The sequence below is a fragment of the Crocodylus porosus genome, unplaced genomic scaffold (assembly GCF_001723895.1).
Source record: "Crocodylus porosus isolate Cpor-Errol unplaced genomic scaffold, CroPor_comp1, whole genome shotgun sequence".
NCBI lineage: Eukaryota > Metazoa > Chordata > Crocodylia > Crocodylidae > Crocodylus > Crocodylus porosus.
In genome coordinates, this window is record NW_017728911.1 from 38791696 (window position 1) to 38809923 (window position 18228).

The 18228-nt window shown below is 41.0% G+C and overlaps 1 protein-coding gene across 2 annotated transcripts in view; it reads left to right on the plus strand.

Annotated features, from left to right (window-relative positions):
* MAP2K5 (mitogen-activated protein kinase kinase 5) overlaps nt 1-18228 on the plus strand; it is a 182549-nt gene that overhangs the window by 20975 nt on the left and 143346 nt on the right. For both annotated transcript variants that reach the window (XM_019533862.1, XM_019533861.1), the window contains exons 4-7: nt 4398-4467; nt 8516-8556; nt 9369-9436; nt 13169-13217. In XM_019533862.1, the coding sequence (XP_019389407.1) occupies nt 4398-4467; nt 8516-8556; nt 9369-9436; nt 13169-13217 (228 nt within the window). The remainder of the gene's footprint in view (nt 1-4397; nt 4468-8515; nt 8557-9368; nt 9437-13168; nt 13218-18228) is intronic.

An 18228-nucleotide genomic window follows, 5' to 3' on the forward strand; every position in this document is an offset into this window, starting at 1 on the left:
TAGATGATCTGCTCAGGTCCCTTCCGACCCTACAGACTATGAAACTATGAAACTATGTGTCTGGGATCCTCCTGGATGGCAGTTTCCTCTGGGGGCTACACTGGCCGGACCAGCACTGTTCCCTGCATCTGGCCATGCCAGAGGGGCCGGCCTGGCCAGGAGCGAGTGGCGGAGGCACTTGTGGGTACGGTTAGGTCCCTGGTTTGGGGGCCAAGCCAGAAAGCCACGTCAGTATAACGCCAGGCAGCTGGCTGGCGCCTGCAAGCCCAACATTGCCTCTGCAGCGATGACAAGCCCCAGCTGTTCAGCAGAGACAGGCCCGGACTGGAGACGAGGACTGGCTGGAGCTCTTAAAAAGCTGCTGGAGCTGAGGCACAGTAGGGATCCGATGGGTGGGTGAATGGATGGCTGAGGAGCAGTTGAGCTTGGTTATCCACATCCAAAATGGGCTGTTAGGGATCCCTGGAGCGCAGCCTGGTGCTTTCAGCTACAAGGCTGGGCATGCATGAGACTTTACAGCGATGTTGAGTGACTGCTGATCTCTTACAAGGGCCTGCGATTTCACGAAGGCTCTATGCCCAGAGGTGTGAGGTGGCAGTGTAGGGGCTGGAGGAGCTCCCATTTAGGCCCTTAAGACCTCATTGCTGATCCAGAGGGCTCGGCGGTGTAAGAGACTGGTAGTTTTGGTGGTTACTTTTCCCTTTGAGGGTTGGACTGCTCATAGGCTGCACATCACCTCCAGAAAGTTTCCATCAAAGTCATGGCAGATGAGACTGAGTGAGGACTAGAGCACTTTGAGAGGGGAAAAATTGGCTGCAACTGCCCTATTAAAGATACAACCCTCCCTCCCAGGCCACCGAGTCATGCCGGGAAGGCAGCTATGCCTTGGTGACAAACGGATTTGGACAAGCATTGGATTGTCCAGGTTTTTTTTTCCCTCCGCCCTCATACAATTGGATGAAGATGACGCTTTCCCATTGGGGCTTTTTTTAGCTTTACTTGATTGTTGCTAATCTTTCTGCGATCCTGTCTTTATCGCCATTAGGAAAGGATGCTTCTGTTTTTTCCAGCACGGCTTTACAGTTGCTACTTTACAGTCTCAAGGTGCAGGCTTCCCACAGAGGTTTCATTTTGTTAGCTGGTGTGAATGTGCAGCTCTCTTCCTTCCCCAGACATCCTAGGAGTTATGGGACGGCACCTTGCTCCATCCAGCCACTGTGCTGCTCTCAGTACTCTCCTCTGTCGTTCCACCCCAGTTGGCTGCTTCAGTGAGGCACATGCACATGCTGGTTTTCCCTTCTAACAGCCTCTCGCTGTTGTTTGGACCCTTATAGAAGCCTTTTGGGAGCTTTATAGTCTCCTGGACTTGGAATGAATCTTCCGTAATCTGAGAAAAATATTGGAGAAAGTAAAATTACTTACTGCTGCTTTCGGAAGTGAGGTTGTTATAGCTCAGTGGACATCTCTCTGCCCTCCCTGTGGAGCAGGCGATAAATTTGTTCAGTGCTGTCTGCCTTCTTGGTGCAAGCAAACAAACAGAAACGCTGTTGGTTAGGAGCTGCTGGCCATCATTTCCAGCTGAGGATGTGCGTATGATATAGCTCTCCTAAAATGTTGGAGGTGTGAGATTTCCTGTAAGTCGTATGCTCTGGAAACAGACTGCAGAGAACAGCGCTGTTCAGCGTACTTTCTGGGGACAGGTATTCCAGATGAAACCCCTTCTTGGGGCAATTAAGCGTTACTGGGCCTGGTACTGAGTATTTGTGGTATCAAGCAGATGTAAAAAATTTGTCTGAGAAAGCCGTTGTGCTGCAGTTTGTCATCTGCACAGTGAAGGTTTTGCCCAACAAAAGTGAACCATTTTTCCCCCCTGCCTAAATAAAAAGAAATAATGAAATGAGATCTAGCCTGTTCTGCTCTGGTAAGGTTTTACACATGGAAATATCCTTGAGGTTGTTTCTGACTCTGACCGTAAGCATGGTTTTCAAGCAGCCGTATAATTAATTTGCTTTGTAGTGCACAAAGAAGTGTTGTGTCCTGCTTATGAAAATACTGTAAGATGATAATTAAAAAGATCTTCCTATTGTACGTAGCAGTTAATTAAAGAAAGACATTAAGTAGCAGTAGAGCTCCACTATTGCTGTTGTCTTGTATCAGTATAAAAAGGCAGTAATTTTTTTGACAGCCACTGATTGGAAAGTTGCTCGCAGCCTTCTGAAAGCAAGGGGTACATGCTCTGGATCAATAACTGGCAAATTTTCCATTAAAAAGAATACCTGAACAATGTTCCAAATAGCCACTGGCATCTTAATTTTCCATGGAAACCTCAAATGCTCATATGTGGAGGACAAGTCATTTTCGGACAATTTTTCCAGACTACTTGTTAACAGTTATTGCTGTCCCAAAAGGTTGACAGCTTACATGATTGATATTTCATTTACTTGTCATCACTGTGTGAGTAATGGAGAGGGCCACATTACTACTACTGTTTTTTTTCTTCTAAGAAACATAGTCTCTTGAAGAATGTCTGTTTCAGTGTATTATTCTGGACCCTATGTAGGTACTGTGGGTTTATGCACTGTGCATGTGTCTTAGGGTCCAGGAATAGCACTAAAAGTAAAGAAATAGTTTCTGTGCCAGTTTGATGCTCTTCCTGGGTGGGTAGGGATTCTTTTATAGTCCTATAGCTCTTAGACACCATCTCCTTTATTTGGGGTGGGGAGTCAGTCATGAAGGGAAGGACCCAACTTGCTCAGGATCTACACAGTATGGCAACAAAGGTAGCTCTCTTGCTCCTGGAAAAAAAATCTTTTGACCCGTTCAGACTAGCATGTTTTTGTGTTTAAAAACTCTGCTCTGTATAAGCCGAGTGAGAGCATATATACTGGGATTATTAAAGATCACGAGTGTATGTTAAACCTGGGTAGAATATCCACTTGGAAATCTTGTGAGCGAATTTTAATAACAAACCTGGTCTTAAGAGCCCGCATTCATTGAGAGATGGGACTCAGTGGGACTTAATACTCCCAATTGTCTCTCCTCCTTGCTCGGCACTGAAGGACTGCTTTTCATTGTTGCTGATCTACGTAAGAGAAACTTGGAAAAAGTGAAAGCTGCCTTCTTCCACAATCCCACGGCCTCTTAGCGAGTTCAAATCTTAGCCTTGTAGAGGAAATAGGGCCTTCATTCTTCAAGCCAACCTGCATCTGTGGACTTCTGTTCCCAAGCAAAGCCCCCTGTGAACATCAAGTCTGCAATCAATCCTAAATCTGTGCCAAAACGGGAGCTGGGGACCTTGGAGCTTCCCCACTTGTGTCTTTGGATGCCCACACATGTGACGTTTTATGCAGAGAAACCACGTAGCATGCACAAGACTGGTCTTAATGACGTGTCCTACGGTTTACTTACTCCACTTATGTGGCTCCTCCTGGTTTAGTTCATTGGTTGCCATTCCATAAGAAAAGGAAAGGTACTTTTTGTGTAACTTAGCTAATGAATAAGCCAACCCTCATGTTGACTTCCATTTTGCAAAAATCAGGAAAAGTTTGTTTTGTGGGTAGTTATTGATGTGTTTGGAGCACCTGGGTTTGGTGCCATGTTGCTTTACGGACTGCCGTATTTAGGGTAATTTGTAGCAACATAGGAAACATTGTCACTAAAGACCTTTTTATATGTGTTGTGGGACACGGCACCGGGTGCTTTAACTAGCAAGCCGCACTAATTAAGAGCACCCTCGTGTCTTGTGTATCGGCATTGCCGTGCATCCCCCGCACTGAAGAAATGGCTGCGGGGCACTTTGAATTAATGCTTATTGAACATGTCTGATTTCAAAGTGCCCCAGCGCCATTTTTTAGCGTGGAGATGCACAGGGATGCTGTTACACATGGCACTGAAGGCTGCCAGCGTGCATCAGTGTCTGTGCTCCGACGCGCTAGGTTTCCAACTCGCTGGAGCAGGCTCCACGCATGTGTACAAGAGTCCTAAGCATTTACCATAGAACATTATCATCCTAAGCATCACAGCCGGTGAAGCTGAACTACCCAAAAGTCTGGCCCATCATTAAAATTTTCCTTAACTTGTGTAACAATTGCTGAAGGAACATGTTATGTAGCGTGCTCTGAACACTCTTCATTGCCAGAGAGATGCTGAATTTAACACAGCCGACAGGCAGTGGTCAATCCCTTGCCATGACTCACGACAATGCTGGTTTTCATCAACCTCAGTTTATTCACATTCATAGTTTTGTTCTGTGAGCAGAACAAATGGTAGGAAAATATTTTAAAGGCTGATACATATAATAGCGATTTTAAAAACGGCTGCGAATTAAACTACCCATAAACACTGTTCTCGCTATTCATACATTACTTGAGTAATCATGTTCTGTAATCTCTTTGCAGTATTATACCACTGTAATGGAGCAGCAAGTAAATGGACAGTTAATAGAGCCGCTGCAGATATATCCAAGAGGTAATGCTTAACAAATTCTAATCAACAATGATTATATCAGTAAACTGTTTCATCAACAGTTATGTTTTCAGAAGGTTTAAATGCACATAACAGGATGTTACCTCTTAATTTGGATACAGGAATTCATTATTGTAGGGACTGTATTGAAAACTACAGTCACTGTGTATAAAACAGCTCATTTTCTAAAGTAAATTAGCCTAGGCAGATTCGGTTTGCATTGTACATATTTATGCATGCTTAAAAACCTCCGTGGTGATGTGGTTGTTGTATGTATACATAACCAAACAGATGAATCACTTGAATTCTGGCTGCTTATAAACATGGCTTTCTTAAGTTCCTTCTTCTGAAGTTGTTAATCAAATGAATCCAATTGCGTTATGACTGTTTTGAAACTGGAAATGTGCCCATTACAAAAAGAAAATTTATCTGAGCTCTTAACAGTTGACAAAATGGCATTTTATATACAGGTCAAACATATACTTGAGAACATGCTTAGATGCTCTCCTGAGTAGGTAAGGGCTTATCAAATACTCAGGCCTGGGGTACTTTGAACAGGAGAAAGGGCATATTGCATTTTGTACAAAGTCTTATAGGCAACTAGTTGGGTGTTTTGGATCTGCACATCTCTGCACTTAGGAAATGGTTAATAGGATTAGCGTGTTACATAACCCCTCTAATTCATTCAAATGTTCTCAGTATCCAGTCTCTGAATCTGTAGTTCTTAATTGATGAAACAGATAAGATTTAAATTCTCCAAGTAAATCTCCCAGCAATAAATTAATTGAAATAATTAAAAATTAAAGTCTTCCCAGTTAACTGATACTATACAAATAATCATAGTATGAGCTTCCCAATTAAACATTCTAGACTTTCATTACTTATAACTCTCTGAAGTTTGAATTGGGCAATTAACCAACAGGCCTCTAACTCATGCTAATAAGGTCTCGAAAGGAGGCTGGCTGTGCTGGTAGAGAGCTGCTATGGAAAGAGACTGGGATTCAGGAGAAATGCTTAGCTGCTTACATCTCAGCCTCGCGGAGGCTAACGTAGCAAAGGTATTCTGGTAGACTCCAGCTCCGGAAAAGAGCCTGTGCATCACTCGACTGATTCCTTGCTCCTGCCACGAGCTCTGGAGAGAGTGCAGCTCAAAAGAGGGAAAAGCGTCTCTCTCTCTGTCTCTGTAGGTCAGGTTGAGATGCAGGAGTCTGTCTTCTTCCTGAATTCAGGTCTCTTTCCATATCAAACCACATTTCCCTGCCAAAACCCATGATACTCTGGGAGAGCTGAGCACCCTGAATGTATATCATGGCTTGGAGGTGAACGTCCACTTTGCATATCTTGGAATTCCCGCTTGCAAGAAAAAAAACATTAAATGTCTCGGGTGGATCCAGGAAGGTGCTGGTCACCTCTTGGGAGTCATGAGCACCTTCATCTCTTTGCCCTTGGAAATCAACAGGCTTTGAAGGTGTCCTGGTTGGGAGGTGGCCAGTTGCATGCAGGATTGAGCTCTTCAAGGGACAGGCAGAGGCTTTCTTCACTTGGCCTTTCCCACTGGGACCCGTGCTGGTGCGGTTCCCGTGAACCCTTCCTGCTGGCCCCTTGTGTCCTCTGTTTATGCCCTCCTTGCATGATCTCCTCGGTGGATTGCACTATTGCCTTGGTTGTGCTTTGCAAACCTTCCTGTTCATCCCCAATGCCTTCGCCCTCCCCCCAGTCATGCATGTGGACATGTGTTTGTGTCTGTCTGACTTGTACTTCTAGCTGTGTTCCCACCCGCTCTGTCAGTACTGGCCCAAGTTGTTTTCTTCTCCTTCCTTCCAGCCCTTTTTCTGGGGTAACACATCTGTTCCCACTTGCTAATCGCAGCGTCACAGTCCTTTTAGATTTTTTCCCCTGCTTCTGCATCCTGCGTTTGCTCAGTTCTGTTGCTTCTGTGGCATTAGACATGCGTGCCCTTTCCTCTGTCTGCTTGCAACTGCACCTATAGCCTAGGCTCTCTTCATTCACCTCTTCACGTGCTTGCTGGTAAGAACACATTTCTTTCTTATCCCCTTGGCCGTATCTCCCTCAACTTCACTTGGATTTTCACAGTGTCGTTCAGCTTTTCTTCATGTCACTGGAGCTTCCCCTTCCTTCAAAATCCTTTACAATTTCATGCCTTCCTTTGTTACTGCCCACAGTATTTGCTACACTCTCCCCTCCACTCTGTACAAGTCCTTGCTAACTTCCCATTGTGGGTGACTGGTGCCTCCCAAGTCTGGGTGGGCACCAGATCACTGACCAGGGGTTGTCCCCCAGCAGCCAGTTGCTGAGCTGGTGGCGAAACCTGAAGTGCGCTTCCAGTTTCATGGCCGGCGCTTCCAGGGGGTGCACGTGCACCTCCTACACGTTCCCAATGCTTCCCAGACCACCACGTCTAGTCTCCCACTTGCTCTTCTCTGAGCACAGAGCCATGGGAGACTCCATGAAGCCTCCCAGCGTTGCACATCCACGTGCTGTTCTTTGCTGCCTTAGATGTGCAGTACTGGTTTCATATCCATTGGTTCTTTGAGGCAGCAACTTCTATATGTAGCCTGTTTCGCCTGTTAAAAATAGCCATCTGAATAACAAGAAATGCCAGAATTCTTTAACCCAGCAGAAAAATTTCTCTTAGTAATGGGCAACTTCAAAAAAACCCCGAAAACGGAGCTTGGAAAACCACATTTTTAAAACCCTTTCCCATTAGATAGGTTTTGTGTTTCCAGGGCTGACCACATCTCTGTGAAAAACTAGGATAAAGAGTTTCTCTGAAGAACACTTCAACTTTTCCTAATAATTGCCTGATTTTTGCTTAAGGTAATAGCTCAGGAGAGAGATGTTTTAAATAGATGCAACCTATTTTTCAAATTCATGGCAAATAAATCACTTATTTAATACCATGTGAATTTTGTTATCAAAGCACCCAGGTGAATGTTACTTGGCATGTCTTTTTAGTGTTTATTCAAAATGTTAATTTTCATTTCCAAAGAAAAGTAAATTAGAAAATGCTGATTCTTTTTTTTTTTAGAATAGTTGAAAGTTTTCAATTTTTTCCTTATCCTCAGTGTCATAGTATTTATCTTCTTTAAGAATAACATGGTAATTTCTAATGTAGTTTAAATGCAGATAGCCTGGTCTAACTGATGTGTTTAATAACTATCATCTGTGTCCTTTTGACTAATAAATAGCTCTGTTTCCTGCTGTCAGAAACCAGAGTGAAATACATGTGCATCTGAGAGAGAAAAATCAAATTCATCCTTCCCCAGACAATCAATCAAAATTGACAGGCCCTTTAACATACAATTTGTAGGGCACTGTAGTTTTAAAATGGGAACTGTCCGTAACATGTAGCTAGAAGCCTTTGTAGCTTTAACATTTGACAAAGGCACATCCACTGAATGGAGAAAACATGACAATATGTAGTTTGAAAGGTTTTAAGAAAATATTCTTCCCAAACAGTACTTCATCTTTACATCTAGGATTTTAACCTAACGTCTGGATTTGCTTGCAAATAAACAAAATGCAACTCCTTTTTATTCTCCATTTAAAGTAGCCTTTCTTCAGCTCTTTGATCCTCAGATTTGTTCCCGAGGTTGTTTTTTGCATATTAAAACATGCATTGCCCCGTTTGGTAACATGCCACTTTTAACTCTCTTAACAAAAAATTAGTTAACTGCCAGGGAAATACAATGTGTAAAAATCAAAGACGACCAAAGATATTGAAAGCATTTGAATTAGAGAATGTAATCTAATCATTCTAGCTCACAGTTATCTTGAACTTGATGTCTTTTAAGCAGAAATTAGAATTTATATTAGATGGTATCAGAAAGCTCTTAGCCTTTATAAATGCTCACTCCTGCAAGTTAAAAATCCTGGTTCATAATTCCCACTCTGGGTCTTAGGGGGCACTTTTCAATCATTTCTCTCTGCTAATTTTGGTGTCACCCTCATTTCTTTTTAAAAGATTCATTTTGAACAAATTTGTAAATGGCCCTGATGTGTTCTACAATTTAGTCAATTACTGTTTCAGCCTGCAAGCCTCCTGGGAAACGGAACATACATGGCCTGAAGGTATGAATTTCAATAATTGTTTCAGTAAAGTTAGATGGATTTGTAATGCTGTGTTCCACTTATTGAAATGTCAAATAAAACTGCACTTTCTTGAGCTCTGACAAGCAGATTTTTTTATGATGGCGGGAGAAAGATCCATCTGCTTGGTGTTGCCTGTAATATCTTTTTATTAAAAACCAAAATGCGTTCCTTTCTTGCCTTTGCTAAGAAGCTTCTTAGATATTTACTCTGTTATTAGTACTAATTTGCAAAAAGCAGGTTTTGGTGCTTCTTTTTTTGAGCGAAATTCTTCATTAATTCAAACTGATTAATATATCGCAATGAGGTTGCGTGCGTGTTTGCGCGCATATGTGTGTGTGTGTGTACATACATATATAAGCATTAAGTGTGCATATGTGTGTAGTAGATATGAATCAATCACATATCCTGAAAAGCTATATGATTCACATAAATCATATGTGATTGATTCATATCTACTCTCTAGCCTGCTCCTGTAGTCATATCTTTTTAGTTCTGAGTTGCAGAAAACTATGGGATGATTTTAATATAAATGATTGTTTATGTCTTAAATGAGTTTCTGCCTTCTCCTATATTATTTAAGCTTATAAATTGCAAGGAGACTAGTATGTTGCAGTCCATCAGTTATACAATCTGCTAACCTACATACAGACAAGAGCTCAACCATGGGCATGCCTAGCAACAAGCTAATTAACCTTCATAGTGAAATGAGAAATTCATGGCAAATTACAGGTTAATTAGAATGGTGTCCTCTGAACATAAACGACTGATAAAGATTCTTTCCCTGCCTGCAGGTAAATACAAGAGCAGGGTCTGCTAATAATAGCAGTTCAGCAGTCTCGGATTCCCTTCCAAGCAATAGGTAAGAGTCAAGAGCAGAAGCGTCTGCAATTTTTTTATTTTTGGTTAAAACAAAATGGACCCCAAAATGTGGTTTGTGCATAATAATTAACAGCAGCCAACTTGAAATGTCAAATAACTTTATAAACAGGGCCCCTGGGAATAAAGGGATAAAGTGGGAACAAAAAATGAATTAGTTTGCCCTATAGAACTTGTTACTCTTATGTGGCTGGACTTCACTAAACCTATTTTCTGTTAATAGATATCTCTTTAGATGTCTTTATTCTCGATACAGCATTGCGGTGTTGTATAAGGGTGATGTGGAAGTTTGTTTATTTCCGTTGACTTGACAATAGAGATTTTGCCATTTAGCTTGTTTGGTCCTTTATTGGATATCCATGTCAAAGTGATTTCATGGAAAAATTTAGACCTGTTATTTGGACATACAATGCAGTGCATTGCTCATCCTGACCTGGGATTTTCGAAAAGCCCTCAAGGCCTCAGGATTCAGCTACCCCTGAATTTCAGTGGGGTTTAAGAGTCTGACTTCCTTATCTTGCTTTCAAAATCGCACACAACGTTTCTCTGCGGATACGAGAACTCTCTTTAATACTGGGAAGGTAACTTGTACTGCACTACATCATATGTAAGGCATGGGATCAGGAAATGTTATACACATTAGTCCAGAAGCTAACATAATTCAAAGGCTCATTATTTTAAATGAAGTATATTCAATTTAATGCTATGTTTTCCACTTAACCTGGTAGCAGTTGTCCTCTGAGAACCTTTTTAACCCGGTTGATAAAGGTAATCATGATCAAAGATACAGTTGGGTTAAGTACTGGTCGGTTTACAAGCGAGGGGAAGTGGCTTGTTCTGTTGGTATCTGCCAGTGGTGAAGTCCTTTAGGCTGATAGCATTGCTCAAGATAACCCATTTTTGGCAAGCTCCATAAGGAGAAACAAAAGTGGACCTACTCAGAGCCTCCCTTTACTCAGTTCTTGTGAAGTCACTCAGGAGAGCTGAAGCACATTAAAGCACTGAAGACCATGCTTAGTATGTGAGCATCAAACTCTTCAAAGGCGCTCCAGTCAATAGAACCTAAAAGCAGTGACCAAAGAGATGGTGAGCACTCTGGGCAAGTCTATTTTGGACCGAGTTGGACTCAGGTAACTCCGAAATGTTGGCCGAGTACCACCACTGCACAGACACTTCTGGTGTCCCGTCGAAGGAAGTATTTACAGGGTGGGATAGACTCCGACAGAGCCTGTGTTCGGCAAGGGGCTAAGCTAACGGAGCCGATTTCCTGTCTCTGTCATATTTTAGCTTTCCGTACTTCCTGTGCTCTGAGCTTTTTCTCAAAGTGCACTGAAAATAAGCCTTCTAGAAGATTCTGTCATCTTATTTAGTAGTTAATTGCCATTTCTTATCCAAAACCTTCTGCACTATGAGTTGTGTTTTTGAAGTAATTGAAAGTCTCTCTTTGTTTCATGTTCACAAATTGTTAGTCGTGAGAGATGACAAGATCAACTTATGTTTCCGTGGTAAACTTAATTTTTCTTTAAAGTAGTCTGGGAACAAGAGGCCTATTAAAGAACAAAGCCACCAAATATGAAATCTGTGTTTTCACTGTACCTGTTAGTAATGATCTATGATCAAGACACATGCCTTTTAAGGATATATTATTCTGTTTGGCATTTATTTAAGTTCACCAAAAACAGCAGAACATTTCTGTGAGAAGAGGTGTTTTCTAATAGTTCCAATACCAAGGCAGATTGATGTGTGAGCGCGGGCGGGGAGGAGGTCAACGTTGTCAGGAAAATAGGGGGAGTGGGGCAGCCTTATATTTTCAGGGAAGAAGTTAGCACGGAACTGATGAGAGCAGCACATATATCACTTCTCTAAAATGGTCTTTGGTTACAAAATACAACCGCGACAATTAGTTATAAGTATCCCACTAGAAATGTAATGTCACTGACAGCATTGGATCTTAGCTAGTTCTGCTGGAAAAGTATACAGATTGTGAAGCACTTCTGTCTCTGTGTTTTGATACATTAATTTGGAGAAATTTTGGCCGTATTTTATGGTGAAATATGTTATGTGTCAAAATATTTACAAAATAGAGTGTGACGTGGCAGAGCTGGTAACTGAAGGCTCTGAAAATATACATTTGCAGCAAGGACAGAAATTTGCTATTAGTAACCAATCAGTGGTCTTTGCATTAGTATACTTCTTGGTCTGGACTGCAGTTTTCTTTGAGGAATCTAGGTTTGGTCCAAACCCAACCCCCCAACAGTTGAGAGATTTGGTTAGGGTCCTTGATCTGTCCAAAAAAACAGGACTGGCTATGAAGTGTGGCATCCAAACACCTTAAAATAGTATCTTCCTTTCAAAACAGACTCTCTCATCTCTTCCCCTTGGTTGAAATTAGGCTTAAAATAAGTGTGACTTAAAAGTGGCACAATCTCCAGTCAATATTATGGGCTGAGTTACCTGTTGTTTCACCCTCATTGAAGCTATTGTAATTGCATTCAGGAAATTCAATACCTTATCCATAAAGAGCATGTCTACACGTGTGCTTTAATAAACATTTTCGCCTATTTTAGTGCACATTAAAGCATCACAAAAAAAGAGCTCCTATATACATGTGCGATTAATTGAGTCTGCTGGAGCACAGAAATTGCCGTGCTCCGGCAGCCTTTTGCATTTCCTAAATCAGCATCACTGTGCATCTCCATGGTGAAAAGATGGTGGTGGGGTGCTTTGTAATAAAACACGTTCGATGATCTTAAGTTCAGAGTGTGCTGCTGCCATTTTTTAAGTGTGGGGAGGTGTGCAGACGCTTATACCCGTGATGCACAGATGCTTTTAATTAGCATGGTTTGCTAATTAAAGCACCCAGTGCTGCGTCCCAGAGCATGTGTAAAAATGCACAATGTGCTCGTTAGCTAATGTGCATTAAAATAGGCTAATGCACATTTTTCTAGTACTTCAAAAATGGATGGCGTGACTACACATTCATTAAGATGCTTTTGTTAACGTGCATTAAATTTAGTACCTCCATTGTGAGGTACTAGAAAAAGGCACCTTAGCCTATTTTAATATGCACTAGTGAACATGCAATTTTTTGTGATGCTTTAATGCACATTAAAATAGCCTAACTCACATTAAATCACACGTGTAGACAGGAGGTACTGGAGTTAATGCTTATTACCTAAAGCACATTAATTGACCGTGTACACGCACCCAAAGTATAGCAACTCTGCTTCCTAATTTGATGTTGTGCAGTTGTTTGCATGACATGAGCTACAGTTGTGGCTGTGGAAGCTAACTTTAGAGGTGCATGCATTGATGAACAGAAATGTAATTTATACTGCCCACTTCGTAAAATATCAAAACAAGGAGGCACAGCCTTGGAAAACTAAATGAAAACCTTGTGTTATCTATTAGATTAAAAACACTGGCTGGCCAGTGGATTTGCTCTTATTGACAAATGATAAGTTGAATCTTGAAGAGCAGTATACTGTCTAAACTGTTTTGTTGAAGGTTAAGTTAGTCTCAATAATTTCGAATTTTTGTTTTTCTTGTACTAATTGTATATTCAGTCTGAGAAGTAGCCGGTTCCTTTTGTAATTCAGAAGTGAATCACTTGGAAGGCGTAGCCATCAGTGTGAGGCTTTGTTGTTGGATATACATTTTACTCGATTTAATAAAGGGACACTGTGTAATCACTGAAAATTATTATCTTTTTCAGCCTGAAGAAGTCCTCGGCGGAGCTGAAGAAAATATTAGCCAATGGCCAGGTAGGTCCATTGAATTGAGCCTTGGGTACATGTCTTGTTACTGCCTAAATACCACAGTGATTGGCGTGCTACAAATAGGTAGAGAGATGCTTACTGCTCATTCGGTTGTAATGTGTTCTTTTAACACAGGAGTGGGAGAGACCATGAAAACGGTCACAATATGAATGAGTTATGTGTCCTGATTTACTTTGATTGGCATAGCAATTTGCTTCCCATTCCTCAAAATGTGCTAATCAGATTTAGCTCCAAATAGATTGAAGCACCTCTCACACATGTTGCGCTGTTGCCACAATTTCAGGGAAAGGAGTTAATCAATTTTGAATAACTAAATCAGCAGCTCCATTAGAGTGACCTTTGTATTTTTAGGACAGGAAGCACATAAATATTTAAGTGGTTTGTGCAAGTGGGGGAGAGAGAAAACTCCCTCTTATTGTTTGGAGCCGCATTATATGGTACATAATAAAACATGAAAGTTGGAAAAGGCTTCCTCGTCTCCTGCTCTCCTCTCCTTCAGCTGCTCAGGTCCTGGTACGCAGAGCTGAATAAAAACGGTTTAAATGAGCAATTGATGGACAAACAGACGCTTCAGAGCAGTCATTTCTCACCCGTTTTGATTCAAATAGATGGACAGATCCAAAGTAGTATAATGGCTTTAAATATACACTACTAAATTAAACTACTTAAAAGAATACGAGATTCTTCAGTAGCAACATAAATAAGTTTTAATGTTTGTCATAGTGAAAGCCCTTTGATAGCCTTGGAGGCAGGCACCTGTCCATTGCGATCAGGCTTGCCTATTAGGCTGTATTGACTGAGACATCTGTGTCACCGCAAATAAAAGACTCTTATTGATTTTCTTAACTGCTGTTCACTTCCCCTCCACGTTTCGAAGGCTGAAATCTTAATTATCTCAGATGCGTATTCAGTGCCTTCACACAGTGACCTCTCCAAACCTCATTGGCATTTCATGAATCAAGTAGTTGTAGTTGAGCATGTCAAGAAGATAAAGGCTGGTCTTCATGCTTGTCCTTCGGTATCACCTGTAACATTGTGGTGTAATAGATGAGAATGCCCCTTTAAAATGTGAGCCTAACCGCTTCTTACTGCAGCCTTGCTTATTTGTCGCCGAATCCTTTGAATACAGCTTGGAAATGCATTTTTAAGCTTGTCAGCATTCCTGTCACAAAAGCAGACATTGATTCTTGCCATGGCGGTCTGTTCCTTCCTTATAACCGTTTTAAAAATGACAGCGTTCTCGCATCCAGCTGTCGGGCCAACTTTAAATGATGCGAGGTCCAAAAAAACTTTCTTTTGAACTTCTTAATGAAATTTTGTAAATGCTAATCCATAGTATGAGAAAAGTCCTTTTGTGTTCCTTAAAAAAAAAGATAGCTGAGCACGAAGCCATATCTTTATGAATGCATGCATAACCTGAATTTACTATTTTTACTTGTTCTAAGCAAGAACATGAAAGGCATTTATACTCTTAAAATTACAGAAAGCTTTGGGTTGGATTTTTTTTTTAATCCTACTACATAAAAAAAAGGAAGCCCCCAAATCTGTTAATGGTATTTGAGGCTGGGCTTAAACTCATCAAAGGATAGAAGCTTAGAATTAATATTTGACTTATTACCCTGAATTCACCATGCTCTGATAAGGGAATACATTGCAGATCACCAGAAGAAAAAATGCTCCTCTGTTATCTACCTTATTTCTACAATACCTGGTCACAGCTGCCTAATCTAGAGACAGATATTTAGTTGTAACTTTGACTTTCTCTCCTTTTTGGGAAGAGGCTTTAAGTCATATTTAGCCTAAGTTTAATAGAGCTTTTTGCAGTTTATGCTTTCAAACATTAATAATGATATTCCCTTCCAATAGTCTCCACTTTGGTTTAATAAGGAATTCATATTAATCATTAAAAGAAGGGGACATGATTCTTCAAGATAATCAAATATTGACAGGTTAGAAATAGCTTTCTGCCTAGGTTCATTGATATAGGTTATGTGATATAAATATTTATTTCTTTTCTGTCACTCAGAGTAAATGCCACCAATTGATTCAGCATTGATATAGTGTCAACAGTTCATAAGAAACATTTGACTGGCTTGTGTTTTCCGATTAGTCTCTGGTCTATAAAGTAGGATTTACTAAATCTCTTCAATTGTCTGCTCATAGAGTGTGACTGCTTTCTGAAACCATTATTGCTTCGATTCGCAAAGCATAGGTATAGCGAGAGGACTTGGCTTCCGTCAGAGCTTTACATATAAAATAAGGATTAATTGAGCATTTTGCTCTTAATGATTTACAAGAGATAGACCCTGATTTCTTTCAGAGACAGCACATATAAACAAAGGGTGTTTTGTTTGCTGAGTCGTAATTGAAGTCTGCTTCACTTTTTCATTAATTTGTTAATATTGGCATCCGATCAAGTTAATCAAGGTTGGTTTGGGATGTTTAATATTCCTGTCCACGCCATAGAGTTGTTGTTTTTGTGCTATCATTTTATGATGGAGGATTCAGTTCTCCCAGTAAAATAAATAAATCACTGGCTACTTTTTGGCATTTTTATTTGAGTCAATAAATCAAGCTTTATCTCTGTAAGGTTTTTTTTCTGGCATGTATTTGCTCCATCCCAATCTCTGTGCTTCACGCTCAGCTCTGTGCAGCTCTTTTGTGTGCCACCCACAAGGAAAAGGACAGGGTTGGCAGTCGCGGGAAGTAGTGCAGCATCACAGTGACTGGCAGTAAGTGCCCTTGGTTTATGTTGGGACGGCTCATTCATACATTCACGAGTTAGCTCAATGAAGGCGGGGAAAGGAGAACTCTAATCTTTGCTGCTCCTTTGCAATAAGGGGCATAAAACAACACTCCCAAAAGACACACCCACTGATATGGGTGTATCAGCGCCCAGCAAGAATTGCAGTGTTTCTCCCACATTTGAGAGGGGTTTTATTCTACGTTTACAAAGTCTGAGCATTTGAGTTATTGGATTTGGAGCAAAGTGCCCATGCATGCATTGCCAGTTGTGGAGCTGCATATTGCGGCAGAAAATCACTCCGGAGTAGAGGCCAAGTACTAGCCTGCCCATGCATCATTTCCCCCCTGCCCCACCCCCGAGAGGTATACATCCAGTGTTCCTAGAGGGGAAAATTCTGAGCAGATTTTTTTTTCATGCATTTAGTTTTGCATGTTTGAGTCAAGTATAATAATCACAATGGTTTTCATTAATAAAAACCAGTTTTCAGCAAAAACTGTAAGCCTTGGTTTTGATATTGAATTGGCCTTTGGGTAGGAATCTTAATACACCTTGCAGATTTCTTGTCCAGACTTACCTCCTGCTCCAGTGTACTTCTAATTATCTCAGAAGTCACAAGCTTACGCCTTGGAAAGGTATAGAAGAAAAATATTTCCCCTGATAAATGAGTGCTGTTTTTTTGTTCAGTTGGTTGAAGAGCAGAACAAAATATTTAAAGCTGCACTGTAGTGGCCTGAAAACAGATTATTTTTAATCAATTAAAAACTCTATTTTCTGCTGCTGAAACTTGCTGAAAATAGACTCTTTCGTAGGGGTTTATTGCAGCTTGCTTTTACAGCTTCATCTGGCAGAGCTATTGGTGTCTGGGCTGGTGCAGATTGAGGATGGATTTTCAAAAGTTGTAACGTGTTTTAAGAGCATAAGTCTCTGCTGACTTTTGAAACCTGCCCCAGAAGCTGGGTATGTCCTGAGATAAGTTAGTTCATGCTCATCTGGTGCATCCCCATGAGCTGTAGTCACACCTCAGACTGCCATGTAGACCCGTGCTTGGAGAATGTCCCTCGGAGTAAATAAAATTGGTAGGATGTGTAAATTGAATCCCTGGACCAGCTCGTATGAATCTGTAACCAGGCATCTAATGAGTATGAATAGTCCATAGAAATGGGTCCTTTTAAGATTTGGTGGTAGACTCCAGTTAAAGTAGCATTACAATCTGAAACCATCCAAACTCAGCTATTTACTTCAATGATAAGGTAAAAGAGCTGCTTTATTTTAATTGGCAAAATATTTTTGTTCACCAAAATTTATCGCAATTGAAAGAGGTGAGGCTTTCGGTGTTTTTTTGGAAAAGATAGGTAGACTTTTGTCAAAAAAAGATGCAGTGATTCTGAATAGTGGCTTGCTTCCTTGCAGGAAGTCGGTGCAGCAGTCAGATTGTACAGGAGAAACACAGTTCATGGTTTCAAATTTAAACCAGTAAGCCAACAAGCAGAGGTGCAATAGATATTTATAAAACCCCGAATGGAAATGTCCATGTTTGGGACATTCGAAGCCTGCCTGTGTCAGGGGAGCTCTGACCCTGCGACTCCGCAGGGTTCGGCGGGGAGTCCGCTGGCTGAAATGACCTACCACCCTCTCGAGGAACTTGCCCAGGAGAACATGAAGCTTCTCAAGCAGGCCATTTATTATACTACTGAAAGATCATTATTTTTATTGGACATCAATTAAAATGATTTCTGTGTCTTGCAGAAGTGGGGCCTTCATTCAGCATGTGTATATAAATTAAGTGCTGGGAAGCAATTCTCCTGACAGATGCATGTCATGCAATTAGCATCCATTAGGCCAATTCCAAAATAAATGGGCCCAAATAAACTTTTCTGGGCACATTTCAGATGGCAGCGGTTGGGTGGATTGCTTCCTCCCGTCCCAGCTTTGGCTTTGGTTACATGCGAGGCTGGAGACCCTTTTCCTATCAGTATCTCTGACCTGACCCTCTTGAGCTATGTTATATCATTCCATTTTGACACCTTTTATCAAACTTTAATGAAATGACCCAGGCAAACAAATTGTCATTAAACTTTCCATCACTTTGTCCCTTGGTATCGTCTTTTATAAATTGGACAGCAAATGTTGTATTGATCTTCTCGTTCTTGCTGCTGAACTTGAAATGACCCAGACTGCTTGTTGTTTATGGCCTGGAGTTGCTTTTCCTTGACATTTCAATCCACAGCATGACATCTCTTTTGTTTTTCT